The sequence below is a fragment of the Cydia splendana genome, chromosome 10 (genome assembly GCF_910591565.1).
Source record: "Cydia splendana chromosome 10, ilCydSple1.2, whole genome shotgun sequence".
In the NCBI taxonomy this organism is placed as follows: Eukaryota; Metazoa; Arthropoda; class Insecta; order Lepidoptera; family Tortricidae; genus Cydia; species Cydia splendana.
This window is the reverse complement of record NC_085969.1, coordinates 20,922,670-20,950,337: the sequence shown is the minus strand read 5'-3', so window position 1 is coordinate 20,950,337 and position 27,668 is coordinate 20,922,670. Positions and strand designations below refer to the sequence as shown.

Sequence of the window (27,668 nt, the reverse complement as noted above, 5' to 3'; positions counted from 1 at the left end):
ACGTAACGACTCTGCTAATGATGTGCAAACTGCGACACGCTAGAACAGGTTTAAGGCGGTCTTCACATTGGTTGCGGAATTGCGGATCTGCACACTGCTGAAGATACGTGTCTACGTGCTTACGAGGATCTAGAACTAAACTTTACTTGATACAGTAGGTAACTAACCGACAGGGACGCAGCAATATGCATATGGGGTATGCGCAACGGGCATATGGGGCCCTTAGGGTCCAGTACAATAATGCGTTCCGGGTGTTGATGGGACTGCCTCGTTTCTGTAGCGCATCGGGGATGTTCGCGGCGGCGCGCGTGGATTGTTTCTATACTACCATGCGTGCACGCGCAGCATCCCTGGTGCGCCGTATGCGTGGCAGTCCCAACAGCATCCTTCGCATGATAGCGGATAGGGTTGACTGTCCCTACTTGTTACACTGTGAGGGATTGCATTCCCCCATCAGTGTTGTTTTGTTATAAAAAAAATAAGCCTGTACCTACTAACCCCTTAGTTTGTAAGCTTTACTAATAAAAATTGTGTCTATGTGTTACACGTAATAAATGAAATATTCATTCAATACGTAAAAGATGTAGATAAGGTATCTCTACCGTATCTAACGTACAGCTGCGTCTCTGTCGTCAGTCTACTACTTCAATTTAATATACGAGTATGTATATCGTCGGGTGACAAGCAAAAGTCACTAAATACCACCACAAGTTCATAGCCATAGTGAGCCATATTAGTACTAAAAGAAGGTGGATTTTCGTTTAATTTTTTTTTAGTAATTAGTGAGTTTGTCACCTGACGATATATTATGTGAGTTCCGTACTTCGTCTGTTTATGTAAGTATATGTACATTGTACACACCAGAGGCCCTACCGCGGGAAACGAAAATAGAAATTTCTTTATTCGCCTCTCTATATCGCTCGAATACGCATCAACAATAAAGACAAGCCAATTTGAAGGTACAGTGACATCAGAATGATATTGAATCATGTTATTTAGTTTTTCTACTTATCGACTGTAATTCTTGAATTAAGATTTCTTATAGCAAACTGCAATTGGGTATTTTTAATGTATATGGGCTCCCAACTCAACTTTAATATTCATTTCGATACAGTTTAGTCAACTATAATGAAATTGACCTATCACAGCTCGCCGCGATCAAGGGGACGAAACAAAACCATAGCTCAAATTAATTAAGTATTTATTTTAAGGTTGTATAGTAGAAACAATTGCTTCACAAGTCAGAAACGCTCATGTGACACCCTTAATATAGCAACATCCATAGACTACGAAAACCACTTAGCGTTGCTTGTTAGTCTCCATAGGCTACGGTGGCCAAAATCGAGAAAACAACTGTCTAAAAATTTAATTTAGCGCGGAGCAAGTACCAGGGCCTCATGAGTTACGAGAAGGTGTCGTTGCCAGCCCTACGGGCCGCGGCGGCCGGGGCGCGTACCAGTATGAAGGTATTGCGGCTGCTGGCGTATCTTACTAATTTAAAGTATTATTTTTGTTGACTCGTAGAAAAAGTATTGTATACAATAGTGATATAATCAAGCTTTTCAATCTCGTACCTCACTTAGGCAACTCAGCAAGCTTAGTTGCCTAAACACGGTACTCGTCTGAAAAGCTCTCTTTTATATCACGATTGTATAAAATAGTATATCATGCGTCTCGCCCGCGCCAATATATAGGTACATAAATACACGAGCGAAATGAGAGGCAGACAACGTAATTTCGATTTTGGTTTTTCGCGCCTAATAACCTATCTGGAGTTATAATATAATTGGCTTTGTCCTAGTTAGTTTGTGCTATATCTTTTAACTCTATATTGGCGACGTAATTCGTACCAGGCGGTTAGATTTAACTTTTTCTGTTTTCGTGACCGATATGGTTTATGGCGGAGTCAGTGGCAGTATATCCATCTGAATGATAATGTTGTGGTTGAAATTGGTCGATGTGTTGCGGATAAGGTTTATGAGTTTATGACTTTTATGAGACAAATTGCAGGGTAGATACCTCTGAGGGCCTAACGCGAAAACCGAAGTTCGCAAATTGCGGGCATTTTTCTCTTTTATTTATTTAAATACTAAGAAATTCAAATCAGGCAACAATACCCATATTACAAATATAGACGGTCAAGCAAATCTTGTCAGTAAAAAAGGCGCGAAATTCAAATTTTCTATGGGACGATATCCCTTCGCGCCTACATTTTACAAATTTGCCCCCTTTTTCTACTGACAAGATCTGCTTGACCAAGTATACCTTACAGACATATGTATTTTATAAACTTAAAACTAAACACTATTTAGGCGACAAAACGGCGTGGCTTCGTTGCATCTCCTCCAATCATCTTTTACTCCAATTAAGGCGTAATTAGAGTGACAGAGAAATGTCCGCAATTTACGAACTTCGGTGTTCGCGGTAGGCCCTCTACTGTAGGTAGTCTGTATTTAAACGGTACCTTTAAGTTATTAGGAGTTTTTTAATACCACGTCTGTGGCAAACAAGCATACGGCCCGCCTGACGGTAAGCAGTCGCCGTAGTCTATGGATGCCTGCAACACCAGAGATATTATATGCGCGTTGCCGACCCTTTGGTATGTCTAGGTGCGAAACCGGCTCGTGATGAAGTTGCAGTGTTATCTTCGCGACTTCGCGTGTTCTTTTATTTTTTTAAGTCTATGGTAGTTTTAAGGAATGTTGTGATGAGATGAAAGGCGATCACGTGATGCTTTCCATAGAAAACGATGCGCCCGGACACGGCCCGGTCTAACGTGAGTCATCCTTTAGACAGCGCACCGGAAATCGTTTTTTGCGTGTGATTGGCATTAAAACTGCCGTCGCGTCTGCCGCGCGACGTCGCGCCGCGGTACGGCCAACACGGCCATCATGATAACGGGGTTCCATCGACCTTGTAACGTTTTTAATATTCCAAGGGTACCTAGCTAATCGGGTCCCATCGAAACACCTGACTGGTGAAATTAAAACGCTGTTTCATAAATAAGAGCTAGGCTATATGTTTAGCTGATCGAGCGATAGCGAAGCTCTTCGTTTCAGGTTGGGTAAAAATACTCCCGATTCTCATGAAATTTGGTGAGCAGGGTCGGTAATTTTTTAGGTATTATGCTTTTTTTTTTCGATTCAGTTAATGACATTTGCGGAGCATTGTGAATCCACGAGGTCTACATCTCACGGGGCCACTATACTTCGTTTTTTTTAGGGTTCCGTACCCAAAGGGTAAAACGGGACCCTATTACTAAGACTTCGCTGTCCGTCCGTCCGTCCGTCCGTCCGTCCGTCCGTCCGTCCGTCCGTCCGTCCGTCCGTCTGTCACCAGGCTGTATCTCACGAACCGTGATAGCTAGACAGTTGAAATTTTCACAGATGATGTATTTCTGTTGCCGCTATAACAACAAATACTAAAAACAGAATAAAATAAAGATTTAAATGGGGCTCCCATACAACAAACGTGATTTTTGACCAAAGTTAAGCAACGTCGGGAGTGGTCAGTACTTGGATGGGTGACCGTGTTTTTTTGCTTTTTTTTTTGTTTTTTTTTTTTGCATTATGGTACGGAACCCTTCGTGCGCGAGTCCGACTCGCACTTGCCCGGTTTTTTTTAGCATAAAAGATTAAAGAACTCCAGAGAAGTAAGCGTGCAGTTTTTGTCAGGACCTTGCTAATAAAAAGGTGGAGTTATCTAATAATGTAGCATAGTCAATACTTATAATTAATTTACTTCAAAATTTTACCGGAAAAAGTGCCCGATTTGGAACCACAAGCTTAATTACTTCTGCGAAGTTCTTTCTAATGCTAAACAAAACGAAGTACCTATAGTTAGTTAAGATCTTTTGAAACCCCTTCGCAGCGTTTTCACTGTTTACCCACCTACTCGAATATTGCCTGTATAGGTTATCGCGGGCTTGTTTTCCGCAACTCGACGTCTATTATTGCGCCTATTTTGCGTGATGGGATAGCGGCACTATTCCTGCCAACCCAACTCCACCAAGAAGCCTAGCAGACCCTTTATGTTGCCGACGACTTCTGGGAGAGACCCCGGTGAGCCGAGGTGTTGTGCCCGGTATTTTGCCACCCCTGGGCATTCGAGAATGACGTGGGCGGCTGTCTCCTCTGCCTCCATGCATGCTCTGCAGAGGGGGCTATCTGTAACACGTAGGGTTAATAGGTGTTTGTTAAATGAGGCGTGTCCAGTTATTGCCCCAGCTAAAAGCCGGAGCTGTGGTCTCTTCAGCTGTCGAAGCCTCCGCGACAGATTGGGGTTGAGTGTCGGGAGGGCTTCCTTCGCCTGCCTGCATGTGCCTAGGTTAGACCAATATTGCTGGTGTTTTACCTTGGTGCTGTGTCGCAGCGTGTTCCGGAGCCAGGCATATGGCAGAGGTAGGATTGGCTCAGGTCCTGCCACCTTCAGTTCCGAGCCTCCTCTCGCCAGGATGTCGGCTGCATCGTTACCTCGTGAGTTGCTGTGTCCTTTGATCCACTGCAGAGTTATGCCATTGGTGGTACATACCTCTGACAGAGCTTTGTGACATTCGTAAATTAGCCCTGAAGTGAAAGTATAACTTTGTAGAGCTTGTAGTACTGACCGACTATCAGAGAGTATGCGGATGGGGTAGTCCATTGCTTCCCTTGAGACGATTGCGTGTGCTGCCATTATAATGCCCATACATTCCGCCTGGAAGACTGTGTTATGGGCACCAAGTGGTGTCGAGATGTGTATGTTTAGGTCCTCTGAGAAAACCCCAGCGCCAGTGCCTGACCTTGTTTTTGATCCGTCCGTGAAGATTCTCAGCTCCCTTGGGTTGAGTCCTTCATGGGGTTCTTCGTGTAATTGTATTTTGTATTTTTTGTCGAAGACGAACTGCTTGGGTATCCTGTCAGTCACCGCTTCTATAAGCGGTTCCTTACCTATGGCCTCGTAGAGGATTTCGGTGTGTGGCACCCTAGGCGGTCTCCAGAGATTAGATTTTTTGAGACGTACCGCCGCAGCCAGCGCTTCTTGTTGTATGAAGAGGTGCAGCGGCGGCAGGCCCAGTAAGGCTTCCAGGGCCGCGGTTGGTGTTGTCCTCATGCAGCCCGTTGTCGCCATACAGGCCAACCTCTGGAGTCGTTGTAGTCTAGCCTCAACAGTGGATAGTTTGGTGCGTGGCCACCATACTATCGCGCCGTAGCTTATTATTGGTCTTATCACTGCCTGGTAAAGCCATAGAGTTAGCCTAGGACTTAATCCCCAGGTTCTACCCACCATTCTACGACATTGCCAGAACGCGACTGTAGCTTTATCAATTTTGCCATTTAGGTGATTACTCCAATTCAGTTTGTTGTCAAGTATTACCCCTAGATACTTTACCTCTGCCGATAGTTGGAGTTCTGTATTGAACAGTTTGGGAAGGTGGTAGTTTCCCAAGTTGCGTTTGTTGGTGAACATTACCAGCTCCGTCTTGCGGGGATTGACTGTGAGTTCGTTGTTAACGCACCAGCGCTCCACGATGGCTAGTGCAGAGCGGGTAACAACGCATACCGTACCTGAGTGGTTGCCGCTTGTTAGTATCACTATGTCGTCAGCATAGCCGATTGTGTAATAGTGATTGTTGTTTAATGTTGTTATGAGGTCGTTCACCACTAGGTTCCATAGAAGTGGCGATAGAACTCCCCCTTGGGGGCATCCCTTTGCCACTACTGCCTGCTGTGTCTCGCCTGTCCCAAGTCTTATGACCCTCTGGCTCAACATGTTGTTTATCCATTTGGTCATGACTGCATTCGCGCCATGTCTTACCAGTGCTGCTGCAATGCTGCTGAACCTAGTCCTGTCGAAGGCTCCTTCTATGTCTATAAAGGTTCCTAAGCACATGGACCTGTTTTTATTGCCTGTAATAAATCACTTCTATTTGATCAATGGTAAGACCACCTATTCCTACACAAAGAAGTGTGAAAAAATATAAGTATGACGGGTTAATATCCTTCGCTATATTGCATGCTGCACAATACTTACATTGCTAAAGTACAATTGGCAACAGCTGTAATACTCGATACGAGGCGGCCAAGAATAGATAATCGGCTTAGCCGGCCTCGGCCACAGGATTACTGGCCGAAGGCTGCTGACACCCGTAAGGTCAAGAATGCTAATTCACTTACTCTGCAATGTTCGATTGTTTAAATAATTTAGTAAAAGTAAGATGTAGGTACTCTGGTAATTTCGTATGTCAGACATTATGCAATTAAGTTCGAAATCATAGAGGGAAATAATACTGCAGCTGCCTTATAAAGGTTTAAATAATGTTAGGTACGGGAATAGTAACCTGACTTTTCGTAGCATTTGTTTTCCTGATACATTTCTTCTCTTCTTTTGTCATCTTGGCTAGGTCCCCGCTTTAGGTGCCTAAGCCTTTCTAAGTGGGCATGATTATTATTGGGATGACTGAGCCCTGTTAACGATTACACGAACGCACACGCATTTAATTTATTAATTCAAATGTAGGGAATTAATAGAGAATTAAGTGGAATATTGCTTAACGGCAACTTAGGCAACTAAAGGTACGTATAGTACTTTGCTCGTAAAAGGTAGGTTGTAGCGCCATCTAGTAGTGAGTAGTAGAGTCAGACTTACTTTTTAGTGTTGCAATATGTGGTAAAGGATTTTATGAACGTAAATACGTTAACTAGGTAAGTTGATTTATTTGTCATAAAATATAAACAGTTTATTTAATTTGTTATTGTTTGTCGATAAAAAGCAAAAAGAAATTCATAATCTTCATAATGCTATTAGCAGATTGCATAAGTCGTGTAACGAAACACGTTTACGGGAGGATGAGGATGTTGTCATCTGTCAGATTTGGCCTTCAATTGCTGGGGTTTCATGCGATTTCGAAGAGTTTTTTCCTGTTTCTTGCAATGTTTGAGTGAAACTCGAATTTAAAGTCGATGGTGTGACATCTGGATGATAGTGCGTGAGCTAAAATGACATCGAGGAGCAAGAATGCAGTGCGGAGTTACGAAACAGAGATCGAGAAGAGCCGTGAGGAGTCGAATTGGAAGAAGGCGGTGGAATTAGCTCAGCAGCTGAAGTCCAGGTCGCCGCAGCATGGTCAGTGACTTCTTAAACACCTATTCTCATTATTTAGAGCTAGTTTAGGGTCTGGGCAGTTGGTGACATTGGACTATCCTAGGATCTTATCAGTGCATTACTCACACAACTGTTTATTTTCAGAGTTATGACATACTCATACTATAACAGCATATTGCCGCGCTTGAACGCATGATTAGGTACTCTAATAGCCAATTATAGATAATCGAATTTCATTTTATGATTTTTTGTAGTTTCTAAACTTGTCAAGTGGGTTTCAGTATTCTTGCAAGATTTCTTACAAATCACTTTTCATAACAGATTTAATTCTATGTCCAGTGGCGGATTTGCAGTCTTGCCCTAGGCCCTGTAGTAAGATCTGGCCGCCCCTTTCTCAGCACCCATCAATCATCATAGACGGCGGCCTTGCTGCCGCCCCTAAAGTCTTGCCGCTCTAGGCCCGAGCCTACTGGGTTAGGGCAAATCCGCCACTGTCTATGTCTATGTGAAAAATAGCATGCAAGGTGAGCCTTGAAACCTTTTTTTACAAGCTAATACTATTAGTGATTTTACATACAAAACAACTGATAGTATTAGCTTGTATTTAATTATGCAATAGGCTCCAGCATCTCACTAGTGTATTTATCTATTTTATTTTGAAATATATATATTTTTGATTACACATGCGTGGTTGTAATCAAACTCATTTCAGAGAGGTAAAAATCCGAGAGCATTCATTCTATGCTTATAAAAGTTATCATTTCCGATTCAAATCTTTATTTGTAAAAGTAGTTTTTAAGATACATGTCCCACATACAGTTCAATACTACTACTATTATTCTGTTGGCCTGTTGCCAACCATGTCAAATGGGAATGAACTCTATGTTTCGGCTATATGTAGAGCAACCATCTTGCTCAGCCTTAATTAAAACCCTTATTAACTGTAGCATAATATCATGGATCATATAATATGCAGTAATTATAATTATGAAAATCAGTGCCATCCTGTTTTTTTTAGTTTAATATTACTTAATAAGATTTCTTTATTGATAGTGCAATGAAAAGAATTTTGACCCATCAAATAACAATAAATTAATACCACAATTGTAGAAATGGGCATTCAATAAATTAAATTGATTCAATGCCCATTACTTGGCGTAATTTTTATTGCATATCTCACGAAAACAAATGTAATGTATGTGTAAACAATTCGTTAGGTGACAAGCAAAACTCACTAATTACTCAAAAATATTAAACAAAAATGAACCTTATTTAAGTATTAATATGGTTCACTATGGTATTAACTTGTGGTAGTAATTAGTGAGTTTTGCTTGTCACCTGACGAAATGAGGTGTGCCAATAAAGAGTGTTCCATCTATCTATCAATATACTAAAACCTCAACCCTTTACAGAAAGCCTCGCACACTTCCTCATCGGAGAAGGCAAGCTTGAAGCCTACCTGGATGAATGGCCCCCAAACAAGGAGAACATCGAACGAGCCCAGCGGGAGCTCTCCGAGGCCCGGGGCTACCTGACACTGGCTACCGACGAGGCGGGCCGGAAGGCCGGAGTGGCCTTGGATGCTTACCTGCTGCTTGGGAAGCTGAACTTTGCCTGCGGGGCGTACGATGAGTCGCTGAAGAATTATAAGATGGCGGAGCTGAATACGTTAACAGAGAAGGAGCTGCCTATGTAAGTGATTGCTTTAATTTTTATTGAATAGAACGCTCCCGTGAAACTCCAACCTTTAACTGATATGGTATTTGGTGTCTTATTTTTAGTGTTGTTATGATTGATTTTTCTTTTTATTTTGTGTGAAAATATTATATTGTTTTATGAGTAGTAAGTACGTATTAAATTAACTTAGGTTTGTTGCTTGGAAATAAAGTATTTAGTTTGAAATAGATAACCGGTTTCGGCACTTGCAATTGTAACAGATTTTTTGGTTCGTAATTGTTGAGAATACCTCAGACTCCTCTTAGTTATAAACTGAAATAGATGTGATATACAAAAGAAATTGCTTATACTTGAGAAAATTCGAACCATGCCGCCGAGGCCCGGGTGTCCGAGTGGTCTAGCTTTCTGCGCCAATGCAAATGACGCTGGTTCGATTCCAGCCGTTGGCATTGGAAGCCTTGGTCACTTTTTCTTTCGTAGGTATATGACATCTGCGCCCTGTAGCCCGGGCGTAAGAATACGGCTACGGTATCCCCTGCCTGTCGTAAAAGGCGACTAAGGGTTCTCGGGGTCGGAGACGGTCGCAGCTAGGGACTGCGACTGAAAAAAGAGGGGACCCACAAAGGGGAATAGCGCTAGGACGGCACTGGCGCGTTCATTGGAGATCCCAGAGCCGTCCGAAATGCGCCGAGGAGGACGACTGGGAGGTCGGTGAAAGTCCGACATAACCTCCGCGCTGTCCCTGCGGTGCGGAGGTATCCATAACGGATTTTCCTCCCAATAAAAAAAAGGTATATGACATCTATTTCACTTTATAAACGTGCGACAGATCGCTATTGCTATGAACTGATGGTCGATAGAACGTTTCCGCGACGAAGGTTCGTTCGAAAGATCGGAATCGCGATAAAATTTCCCTCGACAAAAAATAAATAAATAATTGAACTGTATATATTTCTTATAAAAATATTCAATTACATGCTTGGAGTACTTAGCTTAATCAATATTTATTTTAGATTCTTAGCTACTACGAGTAGGTTTGTTTAAATTACATTTATAAAGTACATGCATAATGTTATTTACTATGTTAGTTATGACTTAGTTTACAAACAGACAGAATTGCTTTGCGACGAATGTTTGTTAGATAAAATTGTTATAATAAAAATAATATTTAAAAATGGACATGTTGGCATCCGGTCTGCAGTTGATAGCAGTTATTACTGTTGATTACTGTTGTTGTAGCTAAGATAATATTAGTTCGATGCTTTCCTGAAATAGTGCATTATGCACTTACATAAATTGATAAGGGCCCGGTTTACTAGGTCATATTGAGAGAGATATTATCTCATTGGAATATTACCGTATTGGAATGAAATTTTTAATGCAAACTGAAATAAATGTTATATAAGACGGAAAAAGAGTCCAAGACCCAGGGCTGGTACTGAGTCAGCGCCTTCACCTTTAGCGGCTGGTGCCATAACTCCTAAGCCTCCTGGGTCACGGTTCAACCTAAGAAAAAACCGGCCAAGTGCGAGTAGGACTCGCGCATGAAGGATTCCGTACCATTACGCAAAAAAAAACGCAAAAATCACGTTTTTTGTATGGGACCCACTTAAATATTTATCATTATTCTGTTTTTAGTATTTGTTGTTATAGCGGCAACAGAAATACATCATCTGTGAAATTTTCAACTGTCTAGCTATCGCGGTTCATGAGATACAGCCTGGTGACTGACAGACGGACGGACAGTGGAGTCTTAGTAATAGGGTCCCGTTTTTACCCTTTGGTTACGGAACCTTAAAAAACTATACGATACAGTCAAGTTTTTTCTACACCCTCTGTTACCTTCAATCTTGGACCTTACGGGCACTAAAAATGGTACTAGTTCAGCGAGTCACTCACGAGTTCGAGCCAATTGTTGAGTCTAATGCATCTAATAGCGACCAATCGCTCGCATGATGCGAACTCATAAACCAATCGCGTTGTAGCGGTGTCACACCGCTGTACTGGCCCCATTCATGCCCCATTCTTATTGCTCGTAAGGCCAGTCCATATAAGATATAATATTGAAGGACGAAGGTCATAAGGGTCAAAATGTGTACGCTTACAAGTGGATCTTGTTTATTAAGTCATCTGGTGAAAATATTTCGCAGAGGACTTTGTATTACTACAAACAGCTCATATTTACAAATAATGAAATAAACTGTTTAAAGTCTGACGCCTGGATGAGTCACTATAAAATCGCATTGTACGTAAACAACTACACTTTAGCATAGAGAAATATAGTAAGAATAGAGTGCTCACTCCATACATCAGTTTTGGTACCAAGACGACTATTATTTTCGCAGTCGACATCTAGCATCGAGTAGCGGAATTATCAGTACCGCTACTTGATTCTAGAATTCCCTAGTGTCGCGACTCACGAAGATTGTATTGAGCAACAACTGACAACTAATATTAAAAGAAGAAGGAGTTCAAAATAGAGTTCCGGTTAATCCGGTTATAATATTAGCTGAAAATTGTTGAACATTAGACTTTTCGGTCGTTGCAACATCTATTGTCAAGTAGCAGTACTGGTAAATCCGCTACTCGATGCTAAAATAATAGTCGTTTTGGTACTAAAACTGATGTATGGAGTGAGCACTCTATGTATTTTTTTCTCTATGACTTTAGACAACAAAACACTTGGCTCGGCTCTTTTAACTGGCTCTAAAAATAGGAAAAAAATATTACAGTTAACACTATAAGAGTGTAATTAGCTTCATTACGTAACCCCGCTATTGTGATAATTCGTAGTTAGGACATAGCCTAACTAATGAATACCTTTTGTATGACCAGTCTGTATACACGCACTGTAACTATGTAGAAATCAATTTTTTAATTTTTTAAACATGCAGATAGGTCTGCGAGCGATATTCCGAATATCTATTAGATATATTCTATGTAGAGATGTAGTGCATAATTGTTTTCCTTCGTATTTTCTCGGAAACGTCGGAAACGAAATAGCTTTTATGGCTCCTCTACAAGATAGCCCAGCGCTGGACCAACGGGATGGCTATGCGATGGTTGAGAGCACGTACTATGGAATGGGCCACGTGTAGATGCGTACGAATCATCGCCCACTAAAAACCGAAACCGCGGCCATCCCATCGCCATCCCGTCACGCCATAAGCCATCCGACACCACTACCCTCTCTACATGCTGGCCCATCTTAGTGGGCCAGCATGATGGCCCATAGTGTAGTGGAGCCAATAGACTATGGGCATGTGTCATTTTTCGTTGTTCCATCCGTATCATGTTAGCCAATTTAGCCATACATTGTTGTGTAAAAATTGGAAAGAGTTAAAATCGAAGTAATTAACAATTGTTTTTAAACGGATACGGAAGGTCGTCCGCTATGGCTGTTGTTAGTTGTTAAACAAGTTGTAGTAACAGCATACATTAGAAACTTGTTTACGTCAAGGTGGAATCGCACGTAAATACTACTACCTAATTACAACACCGACGACGTAGTATAAAAAAAACCGGCCAAGTGCGAGTCGGACGCGAGCACGAACGGTTCCGTACCATTACGCAAAAAACGGCAAAAAAAAAACACGTTTGTTGTATGGGAGCCCCATACTTAAATATTTATTTTATTCTGTTTTGAGTGTTGGTTGTTATAGCGGCAACAGAAATCCATCATCTGTGAAATTTTCAACTATCATGGTTTATGAGATACAGCCTGGTGACAGACAGACGGACAGAGGAGTCTTAGTAATAGGGTCCCGTTTTTACCCTTCGGGCACGGAACCCTAAAAAGAGAAAGAAAACCGGGCAAGTGCGAGTCGGACTCGCGCACGAAGGGTTCCGTACCATAATGCAAAAAAAAAAAACAAAAAAAAAGCAAAAAAAAAAACGGTCACCCATCCAAATACTGACCACTCCCGACGTTGCTTAACTTTGGTCAAAATTCACGTTTGTTGTATGGGAGCCCCATTTAAATCTTTATTTTATTCTGTTTTTAGTATTTGTTGTTATAGCGGCAACAGAAATACATCATCTGTGAAAATTTCAACTGTCTAGCTATCACGGTTCGTGAGATACAGCCTGGTGACGGACGGACGGACGGACGGACGGACGGACGGACGGACAGCGAAGTCTTAGTAATAGGGTCCCGTTTTACCCTTTGGGTACGGAACCCTAAAAAGTGTCATCTCAATCCAAGTTTGTGAGAAGAAAATTTAATAAGTACTTTTGTACAGGATAATCTTTGCATTTTGGGAACCGATTACCTATATGAAAGCATTATTACAGGCTAGAAACTCTTTTTGCCCCGTAATTTGGGCACAGAAAGTAATCAAGTAAATGTATAAAGCATCGATGCTTAATGTAACTAATGAAACCCAGCTCAAAACAGCATGGTCACTATAATCTACTTAATTTAGAATATATTAGGGGCATTCCGCCAGAACTGCTAATTTTGTCCGTGACGTGGCGCGTATGTCAGTTTTGTAACCTACATATATCTGTAGAAATATTCGCTTGATACTAGTTGATCTACATACCTATATACCTACTGTTTATAAATTAAAAAAATAAGTTTTTATTTTATTGTAATGATCTATAAAATTAATCTCTATTTGCCGTTGTTTTAAATATTACTTTCTAAAGGTGGCTTTAACCAGCTAAGCTTCAGCTACACTGTTACGCGAGTTAATGAAATTTTGCATATTTTTAGGGTTCCGTACCCAAAGGGTAAAAACTAGACCCTATTACTAACCCCACTGTCCGTCTGTACGTCTGTCCATCTGTCTGTCACCAGGCTGTATCTCATGAACCGTGATAGCTAGACAGTTGAAATTATCACAGATGATGTATTTCTGTTGCCGCTATAACAACAAATACTAAAAAGTACGGAACCCTTGGTGGGCGAGTCCGACTCGCACTTCTCCGTTTTTTTTTTCATTTGTGACACCTAAGGGACGTTTACAACGAGGTCTACAGCGATGACAAAAACCTTTAAAAAGATGGTACCGTTTAAATATCTTGGGATAAATTTCCTTTTTGAGTCCATTGACGAATTGAATCGTTTCAGAGGGGCTACCGCGAAAACCGAAATTCGCAAATTGCGGGGATCTTTCTCCTTTACTCCAATAAAGGCGTAATTTTGAGTGACAGAGAAAAATGCCTGCGATTTTCGGACTTCGATTTTTGCGGTTATAGCCCTGCTTCGAAACCCAGGGTCGACTATCAGACTTGCCTGTGTATGTTTACAAAAAAAATTTTTTTTTTCTTACAGTCGGAGTTTAAGAATAGTAGCCGAGTCTTACGCCATCAAAGGCTTATGTCTCGAACAAACAGCGCTACCGGGTAGCAGTCGATATAAGCAGGCCGAGCGAGAAAGCGAGATGGTAAGGTTTCCTTCTCTTTCCAGCAAAACTTTTAACCCTTTGAAGAGATGTGCGAGTATGCGTAGCGAGGGATATGTTTGTTAAGAACCAATAGAATAACTACGCTGAGCGATGAAAACAAATGAAGAAATTAGACGACCGGTCTGGCCTGGTGGGTAGTGACCCTGCCTGTGAAGCTGATGGTCCTGGGTTCGAATCCTGGTAAGGGCATTTATTTGTGTGATGAACACAGATATTTCTTCTTGAGTCATAGGTTTTTTATATGTATATATTCGCTTTTAGTAACTGACCACCCTAAACTAAAAATGAATTCTATTCACCTATAAACAATTAATTTTAATATAAGGTTTCAATAACTGGCCACCTTATACTAAAATGAATTCTATTTATAGGTGAATAGAATTCATTTTTGGTTTGGGGTGGCCATTTACTGGCGAATTACCCTAAGTATGTATTTATCTATATACATATGTGTATCGTCGCCTAGCATCCATAGTACAAGCTTAGCTTAGTTTGGGGCTAGGTTGATCTGTGTACGATGTCCCCTGATATTTATTTATTTTTATTACCTATATGAATAAATAATTTATTTACAAACAAGATATATACAGTGGTATTAATTTAATTTAATGTAAAATAGGCCCATGAGATAATGTACCAAGGATGCTGGCGGTATTCCCGCGTTGTATCGCAATGTTGATACGTTGTGCGAGGAAGCCGCCAGCTCTTCGGTCCCCAGTTACGTCAACCAGACGCTTCGCGATTTCTGAAAACAACTTGTGCGCGCTGGGACCCCATGGACCTAGAGTTTTAACTTATTTATTTATATCCCTCGCACATCTCTGGTGGAAACGCAGCCTAAATAAATACTGTTTTCAGATTCGGAGTTTCGAGCTGGCATCAGAACTGACACTTCTATACCTCCAACGAGGTACAACGAACGTCAGTGCGGGCGCGACGCTCGAGACAGCACTACAGCGCGTCCCACTCTTACACATACGGGCTCAACGTTTACACAGCGCCGTTGACAGGTACGTTACAATGGGTTTCTTGCTACAGTCGTACAGATGTAGCGAATAATTGTTTTCCATCGTATTTTCTCGGAAACGTTCGTATTTGTCATGCTACTTCAGTCAACCTCAGTACTTTTTGTACTGAGACTGACTGAATTAGCAAGAAACATTCGTAAGTTTCCGTGAAAATACGATGAAAAATAATTATGCATAGTCGACGTCAAAGATATGTTTACATTTTTCGCCTTATTACAAGGGAGTAAGGTGTAAAAGTGTAAACATATCTTTGACGTCGACTGCACTACATCTGTAATCAGATATACAATGTTTGGACAGGTATGATGGAGCCGTTAACTGCGTTCAATGAATTCTATCGACAAATCACCCCCATACCTTTTTTTATTCTGATCCATTTTTAAATTACAACTTTTTAAAGTTTTATGGCGCTAAACGAGGGCGCACTTGGTTAATCTAATATCTAATACCTTTAAACGAGCAATTGTTGTAATATATATATTTCGGGGATCTCGGAAACGGCTCTAACGATTTCGATGAAATTTGCTATATGGAAAAAAAAAACTAGAAGAGCTACGCATAAACCGCCGGCTGTCGACCATATGTCAAGACCGCATCCTTGCATATTTTGGCCACCTCTCACGACGTTATCCTGATAGCCTAGAAATGACGACCATGAGGGGCAAAGTTGAGGGCCAGAGGCCTCGCGGCAGACCACCCGCTAGATGGAGCGCACAAGTTACTACACCGTTGCATCTACATCTGCAGGAAGCCGTGCATATGGCGGGTGACAGAAGCCTATGGAAGAGACTGGTCAGCAACACGATCATCAGCATCAGCACGATCCTCAGCTTTGAGGGAACGACTGATGATGATGATGCTATATGGAAGTTTTCGGGGGCGATAAATCGATCTAGCTAGCTCTTATCTCTGGGAAAACGCGCATATTTGAGTTTTTATGTTTTCCCAGATATTTAATCATTATCTATCCAAATATCGGTTTTCCAAAGGTGTAGGGATCGCTTCAGCCGATACAGCGACATATAGCAGACGATTGGATCAGCTTCGACGTCTACTATACTCATAAACCGATCGTCAGAAATGTTAAAACTATTTTCATGATTGTATTTTAAAAATTTTAACCCTTTATCTCAGCAATCTAAATTTGCCAATAATGACTTTGTATTTTAAATCAACAATTGGATTTGGAAGGGGTCAGTTAACAACTTGATAAAGATAGTTTATTATTCAAGTAGGCATATTACAATGCGCTTATGAACGTCAAATAAAGCTACACCGGCTCCAACCCTACACCTCGGCCTCGAGAAGATTTAAGTCCCCCCTCAATTGGAGGAGGGTATCTCAATATGGGACCGGCAACAAACTCGGCGGGACACATCTTTTCAACACATTACAACTTGAAATTTGAAAACCGTGTCTTATTCTCAAAATGAGTTTTATGCAATACGTAATAAAGTCAACTATCCGTTGGCAGGTATCGAGTGATGCTAACGGCGGTGGAAGCGGCATCGACGCAGGCGCTGCGGCTAGCGCTCGCCAGGCAGCTCGCCGAGCTACTCATGCGAGGCTTGGCTGGACAGGTGAGGGTTGGCAGGTATCGAGTGATGCTAACGGCGGTGGAAGCGGCATCGACGCAGGCGCTGCGGCTAGCGCTCGCCAGGCAGCTCGCCGAGCTACTCATGCGAGGCTTGGCTGGACAGGTGAGGTTTGGCAGGTATCGAGTGATGCTAACGGCGGTGGAAGCGGCATCGACGCAGGCGCTGCGGCTAGCGCTCGCCAGGCAGCTCGCCGAGCTACTCATGCGAGGCTTGGCTGGACAGGTGAGGGTTGGCAGGTATCGAGTGATGCTAACGGCGGTGGAAGCGGCATCGACGCAGGCGCTGCGGCTAGCGCTCGCCAGGCAGCTCGCCGAGCTACTCATGCGAGGCTTGGCTGGACAGGTGAGGGTTGGCAGGTATCGAGTGATGCTAACGGCGGTGGAAGCGGCATCGACGCAGGCGCTGCGGCTAGCGCTCGCCAGGCAGCTCGCTGAGCTACTTATGCGGGGTTTGGCTGAACAGGTGAGGCTAATTCTTCTTCCTCGCGTTGTCCCGGCATTTTGCCACGGCTCATGGGAGCCCGGGGGCCGCTTGACAACTAATCCCAAGAATTGACGTAGGCACTAGTTTTTACGAAAGCGACTGCCATCTGACCTTCCAACCCAGAGGGGAAACTAGACCTTATTGGGATTAGTCCGGTTTCCTCACGATGTTTCCCTTCAAGCGACTGGTAAATATCAAATGATACTTCGTACATAAGTTCCGAAAAACTCAGGTACGAGGCGGGGTTTGAACCCGCGACCTCCGGATTGCAAGTGGCACGCTCTTACCGCTAGGCCACCAGCGCTTTACAGGTGAGAGAATTTTCACCACACCAGCTGGTAAAGGCTCTCTTGATTGTTCAAAAACTGATGAGAAAGTTGCATTTTATCCACATGTGGGGCAAAGTAATCAGATGTAAATTTTGAGTTGTTTCCTTATGTTAGCTGGCAGAATTGACTTCTAAATGATGATTTTGAATGATAAACATTTAATGACGTCCATTTGGATTTGATTTTGTTTGATATCTTAAATTTAATATTTTCTTTGGGTTGGTGTGGTGAAAAACTTTGTGTCTCAATCGGTGGCAAAATTTGTTTAACACTCGTGCTTTGAAACCCTGGCAACGCTCAAGATTCCATTTCTCGAATCACTTGCTACGTTCATAGTTCAATTTTGGAATCATACGTTTGCTCGGGTATCAATATTAGCACGAGCGGTTAAACAACAACAAGATATACATATTATGTGTTCCGTACTCTACGTCAGAGGTCTCCATTGTTTCCATTGAGAGAGTAACGTCTCCGGTGTCCGATAGATGCCGCTAGCGTCTATGTAGTCGCTCCGCCCCACGCCGTGACGTAGTTCCGCTTCCCCTTCCTGCGAACTGTTACTCGCTTTCCGCGACTCGCCGCCATGACACATTGTTTCGTCGACCGTCTTGTCCGATGGTCCGCAAATTTTTTTTGCGTACATTTTTGCAGCATGGTGCTTTAAAACTTCCGAACTAAAGCTTGTTCCATTAAATAGTGAAATATAGCAGAGATCGCTATTATTAGTCTTTTGGGCGATCCCGCGATCGAAAGTGCTTTTCGATTCTACCCACTTTTTATTTTTATTTTTCTTGCTAAATTATTTTTTACATACCATGCTGCTAAAATCGTTACCGTTAACAAGCCTGGGAGTACCTCGTGTTGTTAGTTGCGCATCGTAAATGCCTACTTTGACAGGCACGGTTCTCAGGCGGGTCGCGCATTTTCGAGATCGAAGTAGGAAGTGCGTCAGTAGTTTTTTATCAACAAGTGGTAACGTAAGTCGCTCCGCGTTCGGAGAGGGAACGTGCGGTCATCGTGCCTGCGGCGGCGGGCGCGGCGCCCGGGCGGCGCGGAGGCGGACAGCCTGCGCGCGCTGCTGCTGGGTGCCGCGCTTCTATAGGACTGATAAGGAGGTTTGGATTGTCTCGAACCATCCGGTGAGCCAGTTTAATGATATTCTAGTTTTATTTGGCGTTCAGAAGCGACGCGACAGGGAGCCCCCGCCCGTGGCACCCCCGCCCCCGCCGTGTCGCGCGCCGCGCCGGCGCCGTCGACTTTCTTCTGCTGTCGTCCGAGGTGACTCCGAGACGCCGCGACGCTGCGGAGTGGTGTCGCGGTGCGGGCGCTCCCAGTCCGCGGGACTCCGAGACACGTCACACGCCCACTCCTGTTGCTGCGGTCGCGGCGCGAGTGGATCACGGACCTCTCGATCCCGTCCTGGCGTCAAGGTGAAAGCGGACCGCTCCGGCGACTCCCGACTGCTCGATGTGGAAGGAAGGTAAGTTACGTGGAAGCAGTGGAAACATTACGAGTACAGCGGCGGTGCCGTTCGCCCGTCGGCTGCCGTCCGTCATGACGTCGCTGGTGACCTACGCGCCGGTGGAGGCCACCACGATGGAGCCGCCGAGGGCAAAGTGTCGCCGTGATGATGCGTGCAACTACGAGCCAGCCTACAGCGCTACGATGGCGCTGCCCGCCACACGCATCGGCGCCTCCCGTGCAGGTAACGTCCGTCATGTGCACCGGCGCCTGTCGAGCTGGCCGCCACGATGGCGCCTCTCGCCTCACGTATCAGCGCCTCCCGAGCCGGCGGCAGCGGCCGCCACGATGGCGTCGCCCGCCTCACGGCTTCGAGCTAGCTGCTACTATGGCGCCTCACGCACTAACGCCACCTGAGCCTGGCGGCGGCCGCCTTACGTACCGGTGCCTCCCGAGCTGGCCGCTACGATGGCGCCTCTCGCTTCACGCACCGGCGCCTTCCGAGCCGGTGGTGACGACCAACACTTTGGCGCCGCCCGACACGATGAAGCCGCCTGCCTCACGCACCGGCGCCTCTCGAGCTGGCCGCCACTATGGCGCCTCTCGCCTCACACAACAGCGCCTCCCGAGCCTGGCGGCGGCCGCCTCACGCACTGGTGCCTCCTGAGCTGGCCGCCACGATGGCGCCTCTCGCCTCACGCACCGGCGCCACCCGAGCCGGCGGCGGCGGCCGCCACGATGGTGCCACCCGCCTCACGCGACAGCGCCTCCTGAGCCAGTGGCGGCCGCCATGATAGCGCCGCCCGCCCCACGCATGGCGCCTCTCACCTTACGCACCGGCGCCTCCCGAGCGGCGGCGGTTGCCATGATGGCGCCGACAATCACGCCGATGCTGTCCACCTACAACTACGACGATGTCGTCCCTTGCAATGGCGCCCATGTTCTGTTCGCAAGAATACCACCGCGAACTTACCCGTCCCCGATGCCCTGCCCACCAAGCAGACGCTGGGCGCCACGGTATCAGTTTTGTCCTGTCCACATGGTCCCATTGAGGTACGCAGGCGCATATAGTTATGGTGCCACAGCACGAACAGACCGCTAAACTCTTGGTTTCGGTTAAGGATGGCGACGGCAGGCAAGGTCGTTAGGAGCCTCGTCCTAGCGTGGCTCGACTGCCCGGAGTTGAAAGCGGTAAGATTGTCGATACCCAAGGAAAATACGTCGCGTCCCTGAGCTTCATAAAGGTGCTGATCGACGAGGAGCCGTGCCGCTTCGAGGGTCCTACAACGTCTCGAGGCCAGCGAGCGATCCAACCGGAGAGCAGCTTTGCGACACGATCCTGTGCGACCGCTCACAACCGAGGTTGAAGGCATCGAAAAGGTCTGCAGAACTCACATAATTATCTCTCTGCTGCCCGCTCTCTCCAGCTTAAGTTCCGTCTTACAAAGACGAACTCGTTCGCCAAGCCCCTAATAAACAAAATGGGACAAATAAACCCGCTGCGCCTGAACAAGCTTGAGTTTCCGGTGCTAAGAGAAAGGGGCCAGGGGGACTCCAGCAGTTTCCATCTGTCTGTCTTCGACTTTATCGAAACAGTTCTGTTACGCAAAGCGCCAAAATCGATTTTAGACTTGATTTCATCAGTTCGATTTCTTTAAAAGCATGCTACCATACCCCTATACTAGCTCAATATAGGCGTTTCTTCGGATAAAGTGAATTAGACCATCACGCTCCTAGACATCACGTGGGACACGCGGCACAGCACCCCGATTGAAAGTTTTCTTTTTCGTGACATACAGGCCTGCCTTGCTGCCGAGTTCCTCGCAGAAATGAGACTCAATGCCTCCTGTTTAGTCTTAAATTCGCAAACTTTAGTTCATGGATGAAGGTGACACCTTCGCAGTCCCCAGCAACACTTCTGACAGCTGCCGAAAACCTCGTGCCACTTCCCTCCTCATCTTATGCCTGCAGTCCGTTACAATCTCCAATAATGGTAGACAATGTACGAGGTAAGGCCCTTTCAGTGGAGAGTAATCGTTAACGGGCCGCATCTGCAGCGCTGACGACAGAAGTGTCCTACAAACATACAACCGGACCGTTACAGTATACATAAAACGACGGCGACACTACATCCTTTCCGTTACTACGGCTGTCGCAAAAACTGCTGATGCCAGCAGACCGTCTACAGGTCGCGCTGGTTCCTTGCTACTTACCAGGTCGGTACAACTCCCGAGGGCGACGGTTTATCAAGAAGTCACTGCGCGCCCGAGGGGCCGCTGCGCCCAGAAGCCGCCGAGACTATCTTCGCCTGATAGGCGCCCTGTTGGCCGGCCTCCGCCTTCGAGAGCCCTCGCACTGTGCCACGGTATTTCTTAACCGACTCTTTGAACTGCTACCACGACGCGTTTGGCAGCTGCCGGTGATACGACTTGGCATGGATGTCTCCACCTCCCAGCCTAGTCTGTTTACTGTGACGGCGTGATGAGGAGAGCCTTCACGCAGCTGTGGTAAGCTTGCAATTTACTGGCGGTCCTAGTGAACACAACGTCAGACCGCCCTTTCTAACGAGTCAACGACCTTAAGAATCGAGGCGTAGCTCCTGTCAGATAGGACGCTCCAACACCGGGCTAGCGGGATCAGGAGTGACGTCCGCTTGATGTACTTACTGGCGTGACTGGCGCATGCATGCAACATGCCAAGGGCTAACGCTACGTAGCGAACGAGACGCAACTGTCAGTGTCTCACTAATATGGAAGAGTGATAAAGAGACAGAAAGAAACTCAAGTGATCGTCCGGGGGATGCTCCCGGTACTGAGTCTGTATGGCGAGAACCGGGTATTCCCGGTTCTGGTACTGTGTTTGTATAGAAAACCAGTACCGGGAGCACTCCTTAGATCGTCGCCTTCTCTAGGCCGCCTGTACACCCACAATGTAGAAATGGTCTTCATGGTGCATCAAAAATAAGATTGATTGCCAGGTACCTCTAATATCCAGTGAAGTAACGAGCTATCTCAGGCACCTATTTCTACTGTCCATGTTAGCTTTCAGAACGACACTTGTTCATAAGCCTATCGGACACTATGCCTTCTTCCAACGCCATTAATAGCGAGACCAGCGCCTCCCAAACCACCAGCTTGGGACGCGAGAAATCTAATTAAAATTACTTGCCCTAACTTGAATAGCCCTACAACGTACCTATATAGAAGAGCTGCCGCTCTTTTACTGTTAGCATCAGGCCGCAGGGTCAATGACCTTACTCTACTACTCTGTAGCCCGGGCAATTGCATAGATAACTTTCGCGCTATTATTTTGTGTCCGAAATTCGGCTCTAAACCAGATAACGTGTCTTACCGACTGGACTCTTAGAGACTCCGGAATAAAGTATAGACCCAGTAAGTAGGTAGTCTGGGTACGTTAACTTGTGAGAATTACACAAAATGTTAGGGGACACTGCGCCTATTTCTTCCAGCCACAGTCTCATCCAAGCCGGCCTCGCCTACGATTGCTTTCGATCCACGATGTACTTATTCACTAAATTGGCTGGAAAACTATCCAATTAGCTTAAGTTAATTGGAAACATGACTTTTTCAGACGATTCTATCGCCGAAATTCTGCGGATCGGATGCGATTTCGAATGAGAAATCTCTTAAACCAGTTTAACGTCAGATTCGAACCTGGGATTACAATTTAAATTCTCAATTTCCTGTAATGCATCATTATAACGAGTCACTGTGATTTCATGGGTTGCAATAAGGCGTATATATATTTATTCTTTCTCTGAGTTCTATGACAGTAGGTGTAGCCCTAACGCTTGCGCGCCCGCTGACTCGCCACCAGGAGATAATAAACAGGTCTCAATGGAGACCTCTGACGTAGAGTACGGAACACATAATATAAAAATTTTACCTTCCAATAAAATTGTTATTATGTTTCCTTCTACGTCAGAGGTCTGAGTAATGCCTTCCTGGCAGGCTACTAGGCTACTTTTATGCCGACGGTACTTCTCCTCAACAATGTGTCATGGCGGCGAGTCGCGGAAAGCGAGTAACAGTTCGCAGGAAGGGGAAGCGGAACTACGTCACGGCGTGGGGCGGAGCGACTACATAGACGCTAGCGGCATCTATCGGACACCGGAGACGTTACTCTCTCAATGGAAACAATGGAGACCTCTGACGTAGAAGGAAACATAATAACAATTTTATTGGAAGGTAAAATTTTTATATTATTATTTTTATAAATTTTACTGTCTCCTTCTTGTCCAATTGTTTACGTCGAAATAAAATGACATCTGTAGAGATTTTTGCCCCCTTGTAAAACAAATAACTATTTATATTTAATTACACAAACGGGCCGACCGGCTCTTTTACCTTAAATTCCGACGTTTCAGCTAAGTTGCACCAGCTGTGGTCACGGAAATATGTCTTTCCGTGACCACAACTCACAACTTAGCTGAAACGTCGGAATTTAAGGTAAAACAATGAAATTATATCGCGGTAGACCCGTTTGTGTAATTAAATGTGTACAAAACGCGATAGTTTAAAGCAGCCGTCGGCAACCTTTTAGCAGCCTAGGGCCACATAGTAGTTAAGGAAGTTGACGCGGGCCGCACTTTTGTTAATGTGTGACTTTATCAGACATTGTTGTTTGACAATATTACATACAAAATAGCCAGTGGGGCCCGCGGGCCGCAAGTGAGAGGCCGCTTGCCGCGGGCCGCTTCTTGCCGACCGCTGGTTTTAAGTGTTATAAATAACTATTTTCTCAAAAATGGACGGCAAAGTCGACTTTGCCGTTTAAAAAATAGGTCGCGAAGCGCGTAGTTTATGGTCAGTCAAAAATTAAAAAGTTAAAAACATTGCAGTCTCGATTTTGGGACTGCAATGTTGCATACAAATTCCATTATTTGTCGAGTTCCAAACTTTTTAAAAGTTGAAATGGCCATATCAAATGAAGGCACAGGCCCATTAAACAGCCAAACATGATTAGTACCGCGACTATTTAGCTGTCTCAAGTAGGTTGACGTATTTTAGGCAGAAAAATACACTTCTATTTTTTTATTAAAAAAATAAAAAGGCGGCAAAGCTAATTTTTTCAATTGTTTCTACTTTTTTCTGTGAAAATATATACGTAAGAACGTTGCTTTTGTAAAATATTTCTATGATATTTATATTTCTTGCACCATTTTTGAGAAAAGCACTATATATGACTCGGCTGGAAGGCTACTTGCTGGCTTCGGATTCAATTAAACGGACTCCCAAGGTCGTCCGTTTAAAACGAATCCTCAGCCTGCAAGTAGCTACTTCCGAGCCTCGACAATAATGTACTATTATATAAACGCCAAAAAAAATGTGAAACGTGAATCGTTTGCAGGAGTACAGCGCGCCCGAGCCTGCGCCGGCGCCGAGCGGCGCGGGCGGCGCGGGGGGCACGCTGCGGCGGCGGGAGGACTACGCCAGCGACGGCCCGTGGAAGCCCAGGAGATACGCCTCCATTAATCAGGTTTTTACTTAACAATATAAACAAATGATTAGCCGTTCGGGGCCAGCTACAAATCGAAAGACTATAACAGATGTTTACAAAAATATACATAAAAAATGACTGTTTTGTTCCAGTTCGTCCCCCGAAACGAGTACGAGGAGATAATCCTCCTCCTCCTAGTAGGCGAGGCGATGGCGGTCCGCGACGCAGTGTTATCACAGAGTGCAGAGTTTGAAGCCGCGAGGCAACACGCCTTAGCCAACGCTGTGGCTGTTGCTGATCTACTGGCACTTGCTGTGACGAGATGGGGGCAGTTGTGTCTAGTTTTAGAGGTAATTATTATAGTAAAGTTTCAACCAGAGTTTGAAGCCGCGAGGCAACACGCCTTAGCCAACGCTGTGGCTGTCGCTGATCTGTTGGCACTTGCCGTCACGAGATGGGGGCAGTTGTGTCTAGTTTTAGAGGTAATTATTACAATAAAGTTTCAACCAGAGTTTGAAGCCGCAAGCCAACATGCCTTAGCCAAACCTGTGGCTGTTGCAGATCTGTTGGCACTTGCTGATACGAGATGGGGGCAGTTGTGTCTAGTTTTAGAGGTAATTATTATAGTAAAGTTTCAACCAGAGTTTGAAGCCGCAAGCCAACATGCCTTAGCCAACGCTGTGGCTGTTGCAGATCTATTGGCACTTGCTGTGACGAGATGGGGGCAGTTGTGTCTAGTTTTAGAGGTAAATATTATAGTTAAGTTTCAACCAGAGTTTGAAGCCGTGAGGCAACATGCCTTAAGGGGCCCACAGATTACCAGTTCGCCGGACGATATCAGAGCCTGTCAGTTAAACGCAAAAGCTGACAGTTCCGAACAGCTTTACTACATATAACGAGATGGGGGCAGTTGTGTCTAGTTTTATAATAATGTTTAATACCTCGGTATACCTAGGCTTTGAGAAATGTCAACATCAAGCTAATTTGCACTCGCTATGAGATCTTTGATACCGAGAGAAGAAAACCCAGCTAGTGTTGTTAACATCTACTGTTTCAGTAAATAATAATATAGTGCATAATTGTTTTCCATCGTATTTTCTCGGAAACGTTCGTATTTGTCATGCTACTTAGCCAACCTCAGTACTTTTTGTACCGACGCTGACTGAAACAGCAAGACACGTTCTTACGTTTCCGTGAAAATACGATGGAAAATAATTATGCACTACATCTGTACGTATAGTTGAATTATCGAGAAGATGGAATTGCATTTGTAGTGGTTGTATGCTGATAGTACAAGAAAATAGAAAATTCAAATATAGAATGCCTGTAAACAAACAATACTACTACATATGCAATTCCACGCTCTCGATGATACGACTATACTTAATGTGTTTATTTTGTATTGCGCAGTCCCTGGAGCGAGCGATGAAGTTTTCGTTCGGCAGCGCGCATGTGTGGAGACAGCGGGCGTTGGCGACGGCGGCCGCGTCGCCCACGCCGCCCGTCCAGCTGTGTCACGCACCACAACACATTTCTCCAGGTGAGTGCTATACTTACTTTAGAATACCCTACCCTTACCCTAGTACCGAACGCTCTACACGCCAGACAACACTGCCATAAGGTTAGCGATCGGGATCCGAGCCCGGGATCTTGCATACTAAAGTCCCTGGAGCGGGCGATGAAGTTTTCGTTCAACGGCGCGCATCTATGGAGACAGCGAGCCCTGGCGACGGCGGCCGCGTCGCCCACGCCGCCCGTCCAGCTGTGTCACGCACCACAACACATTTCTCCAGGTGAGTGCTATAGTTACTTTAGAGTACCCTACCCATACCCTACCCTATCCTTACCCTAGTACCGAACGCTCTACACGCCAGACAACTGCCATAAGGTTAGCGATCGGGATCCGAGCCCGGGATCTTGCATACTACAGTCCCTGGAGCGAGCGATGAAGTTTTCGTTCGGCAGCGCGCATGTGTGGAGACAGCGGGCTCTGGCGACGGCAGCCGCGTCGCCCACGCCGCCCGTCCAGCTGTGTCACGCACCACAACACATTTCTCCAGGTGAGTGCTAATAGTTACTTTAGAGTACCCTACCCTACCCATACCCTATCCTTACCCTAGTACCGAACGCTCTACACGCCAGTCAACTGCCATAAGGTTAGCGATCGGGATCCGAGCCCGGGATCTTGCATACTACAGTCCCTGGAGCGAGCGATGAAGTTTTCGTTCGGCGGCGCGCATCTATGGAGACAGCGAGCCCTGGCGACTGCGGCCGCGTCGCCCACGCCGCCCGTCCAGTTGTGTCACGCACCACAACACATTTCTCCAGGTGAGTGCTATACTTACTTTAGAATACCCTACCCTTACCCTATTACCGAACGCTCTACACGCCAGACAATACTGCCATAAGGTTAATGATCGGGATCCGAGCCCGGGATCTTGCATACTACAGTCCCTGGAGGGAGCAATGAAATTTTCCTTCGGTATGGCACATATCTGAACGCGCAACGGTGGCAGCGCCGCCCGTTCAGTTAGCTCCAGGTGAGTGAAAAAGATTTTATTTATCTTTTTTTTTATTTATTATTAAATACAGCAGCTATCCTTACAGGTAACCCTAATACAATAGTGCCTTAAATTAAATAATTCTTATTACTACTTAACTAAATACTTTAAATTAAAAATTCAATATATTACAATCTCTTATACAACAAATACACAATAAAGTCAATTTAAATTTCAATACATATTTCATTACCAAATATTTTTAAATCAATTTTCAATCCATTACATTCCATAACACAATACATATAAACAGTGGCTCTGTGAGCTGTAGACCTCGTGAATCCTCATGGCTCCGCCATTTGAAAAATATCCGAAAACTGAATTTATGATTGACCCTTGCCTATTTATGCTCCACAATACTGTTAACAGACAATTTTTAAACTTTATCGCTATTAAAAGTATTGTAGATAAAAGTGGTATTCCATCTGTTCAATATGTTAGTCCAATGTCATTGCGTCTCACATTTTCATTAAGCAAAATGTGACAAAATACAACATTGGACAAAGAAATTGGACAGATGGAATACCAGTACCACCCTTAGATCCGTCGCATGCGTCCGCGCCAATTAGCTACGCTC

The 27,668-nt window shown here is 44.8% G+C and overlaps 1 protein-coding gene and 1 long non-coding RNA gene across 2 annotated transcripts in view; both read left to right on the top strand.

Moving 5' to 3' along the window:
• Positions 1 to 27,668, top strand: part of LOC134794469 (uncharacterized) — a 585,842-nt gene that overhangs the window by 38,929 nt on the left and 519,245 nt on the right. The window lies entirely within an intron of this gene.
• The window catches only part of LOC134794531 (tetratricopeptide repeat protein 7B), a 34,016-nt gene continuing 13,136 nt past the window's right edge, over positions 6,789 to 27,668 (top strand). Inside the window, exons 1-8 of the mRNA XM_063766343.1 lie at positions 6,789 to 7,104; positions 8,496 to 8,775; positions 14,039 to 14,150; positions 15,030 to 15,181; positions 16,794 to 16,904; positions 24,449 to 24,569; positions 24,683 to 24,880; positions 25,941 to 26,070. Coding sequence (XP_063622413.1) covers positions 6,978 to 7,104; positions 8,496 to 8,775; positions 14,039 to 14,150; positions 15,030 to 15,181; positions 16,794 to 16,904; positions 24,449 to 24,569; positions 24,683 to 24,880; positions 25,941 to 26,070 — 1,231 coding nt within the window. The 5' untranslated portion in view covers positions 6,789 to 6,977. The remainder of the gene's footprint in view (positions 7,105 to 8,495; positions 8,776 to 14,038; positions 14,151 to 15,029; positions 15,182 to 16,793; positions 16,905 to 24,448; positions 24,570 to 24,682; positions 24,881 to 25,940; positions 26,071 to 27,668) is intronic.